The following is a 16,029-nucleotide window of genomic DNA, read 5'->3' as shown; positions in this document are numbered from 1 at the left end:
CCAACAATAAAACTAGAGAGAGAGAGAGAGAGAAATGGAGAAATTTGGTACCAAGTTGCTTAAAACAACTTGGTAGTGATGTGTCCTAATCTTGCCCCTACATCACACCTCGAAGATAGAGCCTCAACCACCCTTCACCAACTCTAATGTAGATGTAGAGACAAGATTAGGCCACATCACTATCAAGTTGCTTGGAGCAACTTGGTACCAAGTTTCTCCATTTTTCTCTCTCTATATATATATCCAATAAAACAAGGCGAATTTATGCTAAGTATAATAATATAATCAGATTTTCGACAATTTCATCCTAAGATAACATATGATTATTGACTTAGAATTTCGGATCTATGTCCACGCTACCAATTATAATTTTTTTGTTTAAATTGCAATTCCTCATCTATATCTTCAGCAGCATTTATCACTCTTCAATTATTGTAGCAGCCCTTAGCACTATTTACAGGGTTGATGAGGTAATCTACACTTTTATACTTCTCAAAATGTGAACGCAGGGTGTTAAATGCCCCTGTGGATAAAGGGGACCTGAGCACAACTGAACTTACAAAGGAGGGGGGTATCTGCAATTCTATACGTATCGGATCGTTATCGGGTACATGACGCCCTGTTACCAACAAGGGCAAACTAGTAAATTACTGACACCCGTCAGCCATATTACCTCTTCCGGGCCGAATCTAGGGTTTCTGTCGTCCGCAGTCATCGGTTCCCTAGGGTTTCTCTTTGTGCTCTGCTGCGATGGCTCCAACCAAGAAAACGGTATGATTCTCTCTCCCTTCCAATCGCTCGATCTGATCTCAGTTTCTAGGGTTTTATCTTGATCTGAATCTACGGCAACTGATTTCTGATTGAAATGAAATTGGGAATGGAATTTTGCAGAAGAAGACGACGGAGAGCATAAACAACAGGCTAGCCCTCGTGATGAAGAGCGGAAAGTATACCCTAGGATTTAAGACCGTTCTTAGATCTCTCCGGAGCTCCAAAGGTAGTCTCTTTTCCCCTACATGGTGTAGATTTAGCATCGCATTTTGATTTTTTATGTTCGGGTTCTCTTTTGTATAACTAATGTGAAGCAGAAATATGTGATTTTGCAAATGGAAAGAAGTTAATTTTATTGAAGTATGCCCCAGTTGTTTTCTGTTTGTTTGATTCTCATGGTTCCTCCAATTTTTATGTAATTGAAAGACAACCGCTTACTGGTTTTAGTGCACAGTGCATGATGACCATCCTTTCATATTAAGATTTTACTTGGCTCTGACAATTTACAAGTGTTCTCCCCTTACGACAAGTCCATGAACTCATTTTTGTTAAGTATTTTATTGTCTGTCCGCGCTTGGCGGAGCCCTTATTACTTTAGGTTCTGTTACGAAAAACTTGGGTTTAAGTTTGTGAAGATAGATTTTGGCAAGCATTAGCTGTAACATAAGTTATTTGAGTGGAAGGTGTCTCTATGAAGACGTTATAATTTATGGGAAAAGTTATATGAGGTGGATTGAAGGCATCATATTCTTCATCAACAAAAGCTGCACATCTTACAGGCTTCAAGCCACGCCCTTCAAATCAAAATTTTGCTGTCTTAAATTAATCATGTTATTGCTACTCATAAGATTTGTCCTTTAACATTCTCATTCAAAATAGTTGTTTGGTTTGCGATCCATATTTGAGGTGTCTCTTTGACTATAAATTTCTCATCGTAAAACCTTGATTTCCTTGTCAATCATGCCTAACGTGCTCGACTCTTATGGCTTTATGCTTCTCAACCTAGCTGAAGGCGAGAGGGTGAACTACATAATCATTCTAGTTCAAGAAACTAGGTCTCTCCAGATTTATGATCTGCGGCCTAGGGATTTCCGGTCAGTTAATGTTTGCCTTCAGATCACTTTCTTATTAGATTGTCTCTCCTTTAGTTATCGTTCGGGACTGGAGTTTGCCTCTTTGGCTATTTATTTATGCCCTAGAGACGAATGCAGTGCCCTGTATCAATTTCCTCGCTCATTTTTTTCAGGCTTTTATATCTTCCTAAATCTGGGAAATTTAGAGGGTGGAACATTATGATACTAAAGGATATAGATGATTTATGAAGCTGTATTTGGTGTTATTATCTTAAACCCTTAATGCATGCTTATCCTGTATTCCAATGTGTTCTATGGACTTGTGTACAAATATTTAATTAACTACTTTATATCTAATTATACTAACTGAATCTGTTTGTAGCTAATTATATGGAAAACTATTTGTTAAAGTGCAGTTCGTTTACTTGGTTTTATTTAGTTGATGTAGATATAAAAGGAAGCTCGTGAATGAAGATATGATGTGTCCAGACTTGAAAATATTGTGTTGATCTGTTGATTTAATGGATAAATACATTCTCTCTTATGCACTTTTTTATTTTTATCATTTGGAAATATAAACAGAATATCCTTCCTCGCAAAAATGATCAGCATTGTCATGTCTGGAGTGAAGCATTTTTTTTTCTTCGTATTCTCACTGGGAATTTGTTATCTAGTATCATGTTATAAACATGTAGGCTCATATACTTTTAAGTTTTTTTTGTATACTTATAATTTGTAGGTGCTAGATTTAATATGACATTCTAGATTGTTCCGAATTTATGTTGTTGCTGTACTAGAGTTGCATTGTTCAGTTATTTGAAAAGCTGCCATGGGGATTTAGCACTTCACACCCTTTATTGCGTTGCTTTAGGCGAGGTGTGATTAATATTATTAGCATTTTGGCTACTCCTTGTTTAAGATGAATTCCATTGGCAATGATGTTAGTACTACTATGCACCAAAAGGGGTTGGACATACGAACAAGGAAGAAAATGAAGTAGCCTTGTTGTAACCTTGTTGACAATCCTGTCAGGTTTCCCTCTTTAAATTGTTATGATCGAAATGTGAAATTAATTAGCTGCATTACAGTCCATAGTGAAGACCATTACTTGGATTTTGTATTACTTGGGTTCCTACCAACTATATATTGCTGACTCATTTTTCCTTCTTTGACATTGTTTCTTTTAGTGCCATAAAGCGCTATTCCCTTTTATTGACATGTTTTTTCACTGTAAAATGCATCTTTCACAATGTTTTTTTGGTTGCATCTGTAAATTTATATCACGATTTCTCATCAGCACTGTTTGTCTTTATTGACATAATTAGCTGTTGATGACACTGGATGCAGATTCTTTACATGACAATTTATTTTACTTCTCTTTTGGATAGTTTTTACTATATTAGTTATGGTTTGTGGCTGGGTAATAATTGTCTTAACATATTTTCCATTTATCTCAAAGACAACACATATTTTCCATTTTCTCTTTGTCAGTAGTTGTGATTATTTGTGTTTGATGTGAAGAGAGGGGAGATAAGTTTTGCACTAGCTTCGGGAAGAAGAGCAATGTTATTGAGGGTTATCTAGAGAAAAGGTAGAACATAAATGTGTTTTAATAACAAGTAGTGTTGTAATTAAAACTGGGTTTTTTCACGTAAGCCACCTTTAAAATAGGGTGATTGTATGAAAAGAACTTTCAAAGTTCATTTTATACGGAAGCTACTTTAAAGAAGATTCCGATTGCAACCAACCACCTTGACTCATTTTCTGATAAAACTATGAATAAAACTTCCAAATACCCTTAAACACACGTGCCTGGTGCGTGACATGCATTCTTAACAGAACGTAGTGCTTGACATTTCTGTTTTTAAGGATATTTGGGAATTTTAGTCAACTTTTCATTAGACAATAGATTCAAGGTGGTTTATTGCAATCGAAAACCCCCTTTAAAGGTGGTTTTCATGTAAATTGAACTTTGAAGGTGGTTTTCATACTATCGTTCTATTTTAGAGGTGGTTTCTATGAACAAAATCCATTAAACAAATACTGCTAGGGGGTTTCTTAGTAAGATGATAAACTAGAAAGGGGTTTCATAATAATTACCCTCTATGTCCAAAGAATCATGCTCATTTTCACATGCTTTTAGTAGGACAATGAGGGTTACAGAAAGTGCTAGGTGATGTAGGCGTTGGACCCCATGTCTAGAGCCTAGGTAGGGCCCAAACAATTTTTTTATTTTTTTATTTTTTAGTTGCATTAATTGATAGTAAATGCCAATGTTATAGGAAGCTTAGGCTCTGGACAGATGCCTAGGTGGATTTCTTTTTTTGTTTAAGTAGTGGCGAAGGAGGTTTTGCTGAAGGTTGGGAAGGTGTTCATAGTAGAGGGCTAAAGGAGTTTGGAGGACGTGGAGGAGGCCTAGCTAGTGCAGTCAACATATGCAGATCACACTCCCCTAGGTGCTCACAAAACTTAGGTGGGCAGCCTAGGTACCACCTAGGCCAATGCATATGCCTAGACGGGCTAGGCGGAGGCTTTTTAAAACATTGAGGATAGTTGCCAGCATTTTTTTAAATTTCAGTTATTAAGCTGGAGTTTTAAGCATGCAAAGTTCTTATAGTGATTTTTTCCCTCTATAGTGTGCATATTGGTTACTTGGATATGTTTACTTTTCACTTTCCATTTTTAGTACTTTCTGCCGTTCTTCTCTACTTTACTTTTTTCATTGGTTTCCATGAAATGGATCTCATCGTTCTGTAATATTCCTTTCTGTAGCAAAGCTGATAATCATTGCAAACAACTGCCCTCCTCTGCGCAAATCCTTGATCGAGTACTATGCTATGTTGGCCAAGGTCGGAGTTCATCATTTTAATGGAAGTAAGTTATTCATTTTCTTTTCCCAGAGCATGTCATCCAGTATCATATCCTATGGTGACACAGAAGTAATCATTGATTATGATTTCCAAATGTTTAATGTTTGACTTGCATCAAATCATGTTATTCATCTGTAGTAGTAATGCGTTCTGAATTTACGACCTTTTTTGTTGCAACTCTTTTTTTTCTTTGCTGGAGCATTGTGTGCATTTAATTTGGGCTTAGTTCTCAGGTTGTTGGTCATGAAAAATGTTGTGTTAAACAACTTAATAGTTACTAAACTTCACTCATTCACAATATTTTAGATTAATCATTGTAGGACGTAAGGAGCATAAAATAATAGAACTGAAACAAGGTATCTCTAACCCAATTAGACCTTGCATAGTCTTATTCAACTTCAATAATTGGATTGGATGTTAGTTATGTTGTCCTGTTGGATATTAGTTTCCTAACTTTCACGAGGACATTATAGTTTCATATCAAAATTTTTGTTAGCATTATGAGAAGATAGTAAGGAAGCTTTACTTAACACCCTCAGTTGGTCTGGTATTGCTGAACATCTTGTAGTGTACTTTTACTTCAAATGAACTGTGAAATGATTTGTTGTTTTTCCCCCTCTAAATAAGCCTCTAAAATATAATTTTCATATTTATAATGCTTATGAATATAATTATGTATTGGGTTATTGTCAATGACATTTAATAATTATATCATCAATTTGCTGACTATGGTCTTCTTTCGATAAACTTGCATCCTAAAAAGTTGGATCATAAAAATTATCACAATATCACTTCATCCTTTTACTTCAAATGAAATGTGAAATTGTTTTTTTTTCTTTTTCTCAAAATAAGCCTCCTTAAGTATAATTTTCATATTTTAATGCTTGACTGTAAATTTGTAAAATATAGAACATTATTTTCTTTTTTCTATCTCATTCAGTTCAATTAGCTTTATTATTTTTGTAAGAAAGCATAACATTTTCTACATCTCTTATATCCTGAACATAGCGAATAGTTAATTATGTGGACACTAATATTATTGCCATGGTATGGTGTAGTTTAGAATCTTCTTGAAGAAAGAATATGTCTAGTGAAATTGCTACTTCATCCTCAGCTACCATAGAAAAGAGGTTCATTCAAATTTTGTTTTCCCCCATCATTCATCAAACCTTTGCAGCATTGTGGGTGCTTAGCTTATTCTTTTGTGTTCTCTGTGGACTAAGAATTCTTTTGTAGCTTATTCTTTTACATTGCATGGACAGATAATGTTGATCTTGGAACAGCCTGCGGAAAATATTACCGAGTTTGCTGCCTCAGCATCATCGATCCAGGTGGGTTTCTGCTTCCTCCGTATAATTTCTCTCAAATTGTGATTAACCCTGTATATTGCATATCTTAACGTTTATTTCCCTGTATCATATCTTGCAGGTGATTCCGATATAATTAAGAGTATCCCCGGTGACCAGTGAATGGATGCGGTTGTACTATTGATTTAGAAATTCAGATGAGCATCATATATGTGACTTGTTTTCTTGAGGAGGATTGCTTGGTTCTATGTTAATTTTCACCCAAGCTTTGGAAGAGAACATAATTAAGCTAGATTTTCAGTTCGTGTTCTGCGTGCCAATTTTATTTGTTTAGTCCTTGTTTGGGGTGCCATGTCGGAGTTTTCATATTATCTTCAGACTTTACCGGAGCCGACCGCAGCATGGTGAAGTTTGTTTTTTCAGCTAATTTAATTAAGCAGCCCAGTTTCAGGCTTATTTGGTTATTTATACGGTGCGTAAAATGTGTTGCTTGCTGTGGGTCTTATTCTGCATTGCGGCTAGAGTCTTCTGCCGATAAACTTCGCTGACGATTCCGTAGTTAGAAGCTATAGTAAGTTGGGAAAGAATGAAAGATATGAGAGTGATAAAACATAGAGAGTTTTTAAGTTACAAAGTGTAGAGAGTTGAGCTTGTCGTGATAGGTTCGGTTCAATTTTTTATTAGCACCTCTGATGCATATGTTATGTTTGAGAACTTGTTACGAGGTGGTTAGAATTAGAACATAACATCTAATGCCTGCATTGCCTTCAACGCCAAGCTAAGATGAGATTGTGATTATAGAACCATGGCAAGCAAGCAAGGAATCACTCAAAATGGAAACGTCGGATTTATTTTACACAATAACGGATAGGATTCGGGTTTTCTCCAATTGGGTGGTGGGTGGTAATTAGAGAGGATTCAATTTTTCCAATCTTGATTGTTCATTCTAATTTAGAGAGAGGTGATTAATCCACAATTTTTATTATTGCGAGAGTAATTTTTAAAATAATGGTTTTGTCGCTACTGTCATGAAAACCATCATTTTGAAAACCACTCTTGCAATAATGAAAATCTTACGTGATGTAACCTCTTCCCTCTAAATTGAAATAAACGATTAAGTTTGGGAGAATTGGCTCTTCTTGGAAGAATTGGCTCCTCTCCAATTACCGTATCTTTATAATAGAACACACCTCTTTATATCGGATTCCTCCAAAACCTTGTTAAAAGAAGCACATTTCGACATCAAGTGCCTCAATGGAAGTCTATAGGTTTTGTTGCATTTGTCAAATCTCTTCAAATGGAGGTTTCTTCGTTATCAAAAGCTGATTCCCACGTCAAATCAAACTACTCCATAAAAGCTCAACATTATATAATAAATATATTACAAGCGATCAGCTTCGGGGTTCCTTTGGAGCATTGGTAATAAATCTTGCAATTTTCTCCCGTAAAGTTAGCTCTCACAACCGCAATTTGAGGGAGAGGATGGTTTAAGAGGACTTCGTGATCTACTTGAAGTTAAAATAGATACCAAGGTTACTTAGGGAAAACAAAAATATATGCAGCAGATTTTATAATTAGTTAGACCTCCAGCTAAACCATACATATATAGAGAACTCTTCCTAAATCAAGCTCTCTATCCGCTGAATTTCGAGATCAAACTTCCTAGCGCTTAATTTTGATTAAAATTATGTATTCTTATTTCCTTCTAAAATTACATTTTACAATAAACATTCTGCTTTTTATCTTTTGAAATGCTGCTTTCTTTTATTTTTAAAATTCAGCTCTTATATGTATATTGCACTAGTTTTTATGCACGTGCAATGCACGTGGTTGAATACAATGATTCGGCATTTTTGGCTTATTTACCAGCTAAAATTTGTTTCCGTTCCACTTTAATAGTTGTTGCTCACTTTTGTCTCTAAAATTTAACATTGTAATTGTTTATTTTCTTCGATGTTTGTTTGAATGAGCCACACCCAATTTAAATTTTCATGTTAATAATTAAATTGATAGGAAATAAATATAACCTGAAGTCAATTTAAAACTTCATACCGACATGAAACCACGCTTTACTTGAGAAAGTACAATGTTATAAAAGTGAAAAGCATTGAAATAGTGTTATGTAAGGAATGTGAATATTTAAGATCAATAATGCAAAATGATTGATTAAATGTATGCTAAAGATACATAAGAGAATATGAAGTTTGTTTTTAATCATTGATAGACTTCATAAAAAATTATAAACTAAAGACTAATGCCGACTCTAGTATACTTTTATATGATAAACGCATCCACATAAGCATATAATAGTACTAAGAAAAATTCATGAAAATCACTTCTAAAGATTCATAATTTCACTCAAAATCATTAAACTATTCTATAAAATATTCAAAAAATATTATCTTTTATTTCTTATGTTTTATTTTTTATTGAGTTGAGATCAATCGTTCTTCACATTTATCTTTTTTCCTGGGCAATTCTAGAGTAACGTCTTCATCATCTATATTGATTATGACATCAAGCTAGAGTTAAACTTTTTTCCTGGGCTTGTTAATCTTTTATCTTCTCGTTGAACTTCACAAAGAAGTTGAATATATTTTTGATATTCAATATAAACTTCTTGAGATAGAGACTTTGATTTTTCTCTACAATGTTAATTATATATATATATATGAAATTCTTCATGTTCCTAATTTATTACTTAAATAAGATAAGGAGCTATATTTTTCTCTATAATGAACTCTTTTAATGTACATCCAATAATTCTGATGTCAGTGACCGAAAAGGGTTTTGGCAGCTTGCTCCTAACTGGGTTGAAACAAACGGGAAGTGCTTCGTCCTTGAAGGATTTTAGAGTCACAATGAGAGTTTCGTGAGGGAAGATTGACTTGATGAAGTCATTAAATCTCATCTCGACGAAAGAGTGCTCGAAAAGTCACAGTGGGAGAGTTTTAATCATCTTGGAAAAGATTAAATAGCCACAATGAGAGGTTCTTAATCATTTTTTATGATTAAGAATGAATTATTCGGATGACTGGTCTTCATCTTGAATAATCAGTTGATCTCGGGTTATCCTTAAGAATACCTTGCATAACATTCTCTAGGAACTTCTCGTTAAATAGGTTATCCCGAACGTACTAGGGATAGTATTTTTTCAGGAACTTCCCATTTATTGGCATCATGAGTTTATCACCGTCTTGGGTGATCAGGCGGTATGCGCCATTCGAGTAAATCGTCTCTACCACGAATGGTCCTTCCCATTTGGGCTGTAATTTGATTTTCTTCTTGGAATTGAGTATCATCTGTTCGCGGGGAAAATCGTGTTCTTCATTGATGTCATTGCACACTCTTGTAATAGTTTATCGATTACAAAGATCCGGTCTTTTTATAAGATCCGGTTACAACGAAATCAAAGAAAAAGAAAAAAGATTACAACTTTCCTTTCGAACGAATCGCGAGCTCCTGTTTTGCGGTCACTCGCTTTGTGGGTTCTTCGCCTGCGCCGGGGTTTATCCGTGGACCACCGCGCGATCTAGATCCGGTCGGATCTATGCAGTATGACGGGTATTATTTCGCCAAGGAAATAATAGCCGAGGGTACTATTTCGCCAAGGAAATAGTAGCCTTTAGTTCTCGGGATCAAAGGCCAAGCTTTGATCCGGAGGATGACTACGTAGATCTGAGATCCGGTTCCTCTCGAACTCTTGCCTTTTTTGGCGTTGACGATCGCCGAGCACCGGATCTGGAAGAGCAAGTCCTCAAAGTCACAAAGCTTCAATCTTTTTTAAGTTCTGAGCCTTGAATCCGGCAGAGCTTCGCCTCCAAATTTTCCAACCTCTCAAAAATGAGCACTCAAGGGCCTATTTATAGGCTCTCAGATCTGTGCCCGGGCACAGATCTGACCGGCCACCTATAGGTGGCTCGGCCACCGAGCCACCTAGAGGTGGCTCGGTTTTGGCCGAGTCCCCTAGGTGTTGTGCTTTTTGCCGTTTTTTCCGGTCTTGTGGTTGATTTGGACTCTGATTTGTTGATCTGAATCCTGATTTGGCAGTAAACCCGCTTCGTTGTTGATCCAGACTCTGATTTGACAGTCCGAATCCCAATATGGCAATAAATCCGCCTCGGTGTTTGAGTTCAAATCCGTTCTATGGTTGGATGACTCGTTGACTCACCGAACTGTTAGCTTGATTCCACATGCGAATGGATGTATTCTATTGTTTGCGTGCGGTTCGTTAGCCTCGTCGCCTCGTTAATCTGCTTCGTTGCGTGTCACATGGCTTTGGCGTTGTGGACTGACGCTCGTGTTTGGATATGTCGCCCGATGGTTCGTCGGTTTGTGCCGAGCTGTGCTAAGGGACCTATAAGCAATTTTATACGTCTACAGATACCCCCTCCAAAGTATTTCAGCCTCGTTCTTTTATAGAAGAGTCTGGAATACTTTGGATATGATTGTCCCAACCTTCAGTCGGTGTAACGGGACCTTGGAATGGCTTCTGTTCTTGATTCCTTCAATCCTTCAGGCTATTCGGTGCTTCGTCGAATGTCTGTAAGGGTTCCGGTGCTGCATTTATTGTCTGACCGTTGTCGGAATTTTGAACTTGAAGTCGATTCCTGATTTTCTGATTTTTAACTCGTGTTTGTTGTTTCAACACGGAACTGACCATCGATTGTTGGCGCTAAGTTCTTATTTGCGACACGTTGTTTTATTGGAGTAATTTCTGTGCCCGAATGAGCTGAACCGGTCTGATAATGAGCTGAACCGGCTTGATAATGAGCCAAAAAAAGGCAGTAATTCGGCTCAAAAAATCTTCTGATCCTCCCGAATGTGCGGGAGAGGTAAGAATAAACCAAGGACTGAACCCTCGGTCGATTTGAAGTTGTTTCGATGCTCGATTCGGCTTCAATTTGAATTCTGGTTCAAATCTGGTTCAAACTGGTTCAACCTGGTTCAAGGCTGGTTCAGGACTGGTTCAAGACTGGTTCAGACTGGTTCATCCTGGTCTGGTCTGGTTCAGTCTGGTTTGGCCTGGTTCAGTCTGGTTTGGCCTGGTTCAGCTTGGTTTGGCCTGGTTCAGCCTCTTTTGAACTGATTTGGACTGGTCTGGTCTGGTTCAACCTGGTCCGCATTATAAAAGGGATTCTTTTTCCTCCTCTTTTCCTCCTCTAGGGCCGGCCACACCTTTTCCTCTTTTTGGATTTTTCTTTTCTCTCTTGCATCCGTTCTCCCTCAAAACTTCATAGTTGCATTAGATCTAGCATTCCTTTGGATCTTAGACTGAAGAATCCCTCAAAAAACTTCATACAGAAATTCCTCTTAGGCCCCTCGAGCACGTGGTCTGAGCCTCTTTCAAGATTTGATTTTTGTTGGATCCTCGAGCTTTTCCTCAGGTAAATCCTCCACAATTTTAGCATATTTCATGCTTAATTCAATTTATGAATTTGTGGGGTCGTATGTGAGGGTTAGGGTTTATGACTTGGCGCCTCGAGCTCCTCTTTCAGGGGGTAAAATTTGGAGCTCTGAGGGATTTAATTGCAATAAAAAGAGGAACTTTTTTCTGGATCTGATCCCTTAATTTATTTTGCAGGTCACCATGTATCGTATTGCGAGGGGTCAATCCTCTACCACGTCGGCTGATGGCGCGCCCCCCTCTTATGCCGGTGAGCTATTTTTTGGAAATTTACAAATTAGTTCATTTTTTCTTGGAAATTTACAAATTGGTCCTTTTTACCCCCACGTTGTTCTCCTTGGTGAGGATCGACGCTTTAAAGATATGTTTTGCTTGGTCAATACCATATCTCAAAATAAAGGGGGCGTTTTGACGCTGCATTGTGCCTTATAAGGCAGGGATATATTGTCGATATACCCTATCTTATAAATGCACAATGTGGCCAAATCGTCTCACCCTTTATAAGGCAATGACTCTATCTTACCCATTTGTAGGATGAGTTCAATTTCCTTTTATAACTGGAATTAACAAATGTTTAATTGCTTGTTTTCAGTTGAGTATCCTTCCGGAGCATTTTCATCTCATGCGGTGAACGGACGTCGTGGGGATGTTTTATCTTCGGTTTCCGCCAGGCAGGCCATCGGTCCACTTCCTCGGTCAGATTCCCGTGATAGGAGGACGGTGAGACCCAAAATCATCCTAATATCCGACGATGAAGGGGAAGAGGATCCCATTGCTGCAATTATGTCTGACCAAGAATCTGTCCTCCCGGTCTCCGAATCCGTGCAGGGCATCCTCCAAAAATTAGAGAAGGTTATGCAACAAACGGCCACCGCCATTAGTTCTGGACGGGAAAGATTTTATGATTTGCTCCCTTTCATAGCAGATAGTCTTGAAGACATTTAGCGTGTAGGTGGCATCCGGCTAGCTAGACGATGTGAGTCAAGGTTGACTTGCTTAGAGGAGCTCATGTATCGTTTGGAAGAGCTAGTACACTTCGACTCATATGATGAGGTCACGCCACTCATTATCGATGCTCAGATTCAGAGGGTGCACGAGCGTAAGGCCCGAGCGAGACGCATATCAGAGCAGGAAATCATCGTTGCGAACTTGTACGAACGGCAACGCCATCTGCGGACTAAGATAGATGCTTATAACAGCATTGCTGATAGGACGGGGATTAGAACCGCCCAAGGGGAGAGGACTCTAAAAGATTTTGAGCTCGAGAGCACCAGAGTTCAAAATGTTTATAGAGGAGAGCTGGAGGTTCTTCAAGCGTTCCGCCGAGAAGACGTAACTGCCGACGCTGTCGCCGTTCTTGCTTATGCCAAGCTTCAGAAGGAAGAAGAGGAGAGGGTTCGAGCGGAACACGCAGAGAAACTTGCCACTGTTAAGGCTAAAATTGCTTCCTTCAGTTTGTTAGATCTGATTTGAGACGTCTTCTTGTATCTCCACTTGGTCTGATTTTATTAATGAAATAAAGCCTTTTCTTTAGCGCACTCCTCTTTTTATCGTTATGTTTCTCTGTTGATTGTGAACCCAACGGTCATAATATTTATAGGATTTTTGGCAAACCCTCAGCCATCAACGGGTTTGATGAGCCTTTACCGACTACCGTTTGAGTCGGGCTAGCATGCGGATTGTCTAAATCCGTTCCGCATGTAATGTTGTGCTAAGAGAGTGAATTCTCTTAGACTTTCGTGCTATGATGTTGAATACATAGACTTCGCCATTGTTATGGGAATAGGCTACCCGGCGACGTGTATTAGACGCTGACTTATCCCTACTTAGGCTTCGGAATAAAATACCCCAGAATCGAACTCTGGTGTCTCTTTCTACGGAGAAAGACTAAACCGGCGACGCGTGTTAGGCGTCGGCATATCCTTTCTTAGGATTCAGGATGAAATTCCCCATGCGTGTAAGGCATGGATTTTGGTGTTATTAATAACAACCTGTCACAATGTTGAATATATGAACGGGTGTTCTTTTTAAACGGTTAAGAACTGACCGGCAGCGCGTGTCAGGCGCAGACTTATCCTTGCTTAGGTTTCAGGATAGAATACCCCAGAATCAAACTCTGGTGTCTTTTTGTTCTTTTTGTGCGGAAAAAGACTAAACCGGCAGCGCGTGTTAGGCGCAGACTTATCCCTGCTTAGGATTCGGGATAAACTTCCTAGGATGAATCCTAGATTGACAAATTCTTGGAAAAGGTTGGTGTGGGAAAGGAAGAATTTTATATTCTATTTCCCGGTCTTCTTTTAGGGTGAAGGCGAACCCGAATACAAGGAAGGGAGAATTTTATATTCTATTCCTTGATTCTGGAAAGGAAGAATTTTATATTCTATTTCCAGCGCAAAAGAAACTAGGAGTGGGATCTCCACTCCGAGAATCTAGAAAAATCAAGATAAACTTACCTTTTATAGGATTGGTTATCTAAAGATGAGTTTTTCGTTTATCGAAATGAAATTTCAACTTAGGTTATGACCATGGGAAGGCTTAACCAAAGAGAAAAAGAAAGGAGTTCTTTCGTTTATCGAAAGGGGACTCTGAACTGAAAGTGGACCTCTTGTTCATGGAAAGAGTCAAGAGGGCCAGAAAGACATTTTTGGTGGACTCACTGTCAATTGAAATTGATCAGTGAGGGATTTTGGTGGTAAAAAAATGATTTTGGGTTATCCTTTAGAATATTAAGTGTAATATTCTTCAAGGAACTTCCCGGTAAATGGGTTATCCTGAATGTACTAGGGATAGTACTTTTTCAGGAACTTCCCATTTATTGGCATTAATTGCCTGGCGCCCTCTTGAGTAATCAGGCGATATGCGCCGTTTGAGTGGACTGTGTCTATCATAAACGGTCCTTCCCATTTGGGTTCAAATTTACCTTTCTTCTTGGAGTTGAGGATTATCGGTCGGCGAGCAGCGAGGACCAGATCTCCTTCCTTGAAGCTTCTCTGTCGGACTCTTTTGTTAAAGGCCCTAGATATTCGGGCTTGATAAAACTCAATTTGTTGTTGGGCTTCCAAGCGCTTTTCATCCAATCTTTCGAGTTCTTCGAGACGTTTCTGATGTTGTTCTTCTGTCATCATCTCGGTTGCGAGAGCGATCCGAAGGGATGAGATTTGAATCTCTAATGGTAGCACAGCTTCATATCCGTATACCAACAAATATGGGGTGGCCCCTGTGGGTGTGCGTATGGTGGTGCGATAAGCCCAGAGTGCTTCACCTAGTTTATCGTCCCAGTCTCGTTTATTGGTCTTCACGAGCTTTGACAGGATCTTAATGATCGTCTTATTAAACGCTTCAGCTAATCCATTCGCAGCGGGATAATAAGCTGTTGACGAAACATCTTGAATTTTGAACTTGTCACAAAACCTGACGAAGGTGTTGCTTATGAACTGTGGACCGTTGTCATGAATGATCCGTCTTGGTACGCCGTGTCGGTATATGACATGATGTTTGATAAAATTGATAACGTTGTTCGTCTTTAATTCTCTAAGCGGAATTGCTTCAGCCCACTTTGAAAAGTAATCCGTTATTGCGAGAATGAATCGATCACCTTTGACTGAAGGGGGAAAAATAGGACCGACGATGTCCATGCCCCATGTCTCGAACAGCCAAGACGTGATTGACGTGTGCAACTGCTCTGGTGGTTGATGCATATAATTTGCATGTATTTGACAAGCATGACACTCTCGGGCGTATTCGATTGCGTCACGAACAATTGTTGGCCAAAAATATCCCACACATTCTCCTTCGTGTTCCTCCTTAAGAACTTCTTCTGCTTCTTTGTTCGAAAGGCATCAGAGTAACAATCCATCGTACCCTCGACGATATAATGTGTGGGTCTCGGTATTATAGAAGAACCTTGGTGCTCTTCGGCGGATTGATTCTCTTTCTTTTGCATCCTCTGATAAAATACCATATTGGACGTAGTCAATGATGGAAAAACGCCAATCTCGGGACTCAGACCCAATTTGAGTTGAATTTACCTCCTTGGCGTCTATGTTTCTATCATCTTCCTCTTCAGTATCCCTATCGTATATGGGTTTGCAGAGTTGATGCGTCCTTACCGTGACTAATAGTTCAGTTTCGGGAGGCTGCGCAAGTGATACCGCTAGTGCTGCCAGTGCGTCCGCATAAGTGTTCTGGAGACGAGGGATGTATTCAATAAAGAATTCTTTCTTGGTTCCTGACTTCATATTCCCCACGAACTTGGTTGACTATCAGTTGAGAATCCCCAAAAGCTTCGAGATATTCGACCCCCAGCTCCTTAGCGAAACTGTCCAATGAGAAGCGCGTTGTACTCGGCCACGTTATTGGAGCACGGACTAGTCAATGAATAAGCCCGAGGCATCACATGCTTCCCCGGGGAAATTAAGACCACTCCAACTCCATAGGAGACTTTTGGACATCCGGGGTGACTGCCCTATTAACTGCTTTTGAAGCACCATCAAAGTATAATTGCCACACTTGTTGGTGAGATGTAGTGTTAACTTCGTGGGTTTCGTCCAGCAAGTCATCATATACTTCTGCCGTATCTGTGGTCGGGTTTGCCGCCAAAA

General features: G+C 38.9%; 1 protein-coding gene across 1 annotated transcript; it reads left to right on the top strand.

Annotated features, from left to right (window-relative positions):
* On the top strand, positions 625-6,488 carry LOC109830701 (60S ribosomal protein L30-like). Its single transcript, XM_020398058.1, has 5 exons — positions 625-771; positions 892-997; positions 4,617-4,718; positions 5,977-6,045; positions 6,143-6,488. The coding sequence occupies exons 1-5, from the start codon at positions 751-753 to the stop codon at positions 6,181-6,183; spliced, it is 339 nt and encodes a 112-aa protein (XP_020253647.1). The 5' UTR covers positions 625-750; the 3' UTR covers positions 6,184-6,488.

This window comes from Asparagus officinalis, chromosome 2 (genome assembly GCF_001876935.1).
Source record: "Asparagus officinalis chromosome 2, Aspof.V1, whole genome shotgun sequence".
Classification (NCBI taxonomy): domain Eukaryota; kingdom Viridiplantae; phylum Streptophyta; class Magnoliopsida; order Asparagales; family Asparagaceae; genus Asparagus; species Asparagus officinalis.
This window is presented reverse-complemented; position numbering and strand designations above follow the sequence as displayed.

What these genes read in the sequence shown, in the direction of transcription:
- LOC109830701 (XM_020398058.1), top strand. Translation starts at nt 751, where the DNA reads ATGGCTCCAACCAAGAAAACG. An exon ending in ATCTCTCCGGAGCTCCAAAG is followed by an intron (nt 998 to 4,616) that starts GTAGTCTCTTTT and finishes TCCTTTCTGTAG; the next exon opens with CAAAGCTGATAATCATTGCA. An exon ending in CCTCAGCATCATCGATCCAG is followed by an intron (nt 6,046 to 6,142) that starts GTGGGTTTCTGC and finishes CATATCTTGCAG; the next exon opens with GTGATTCCGATATAATTAAG.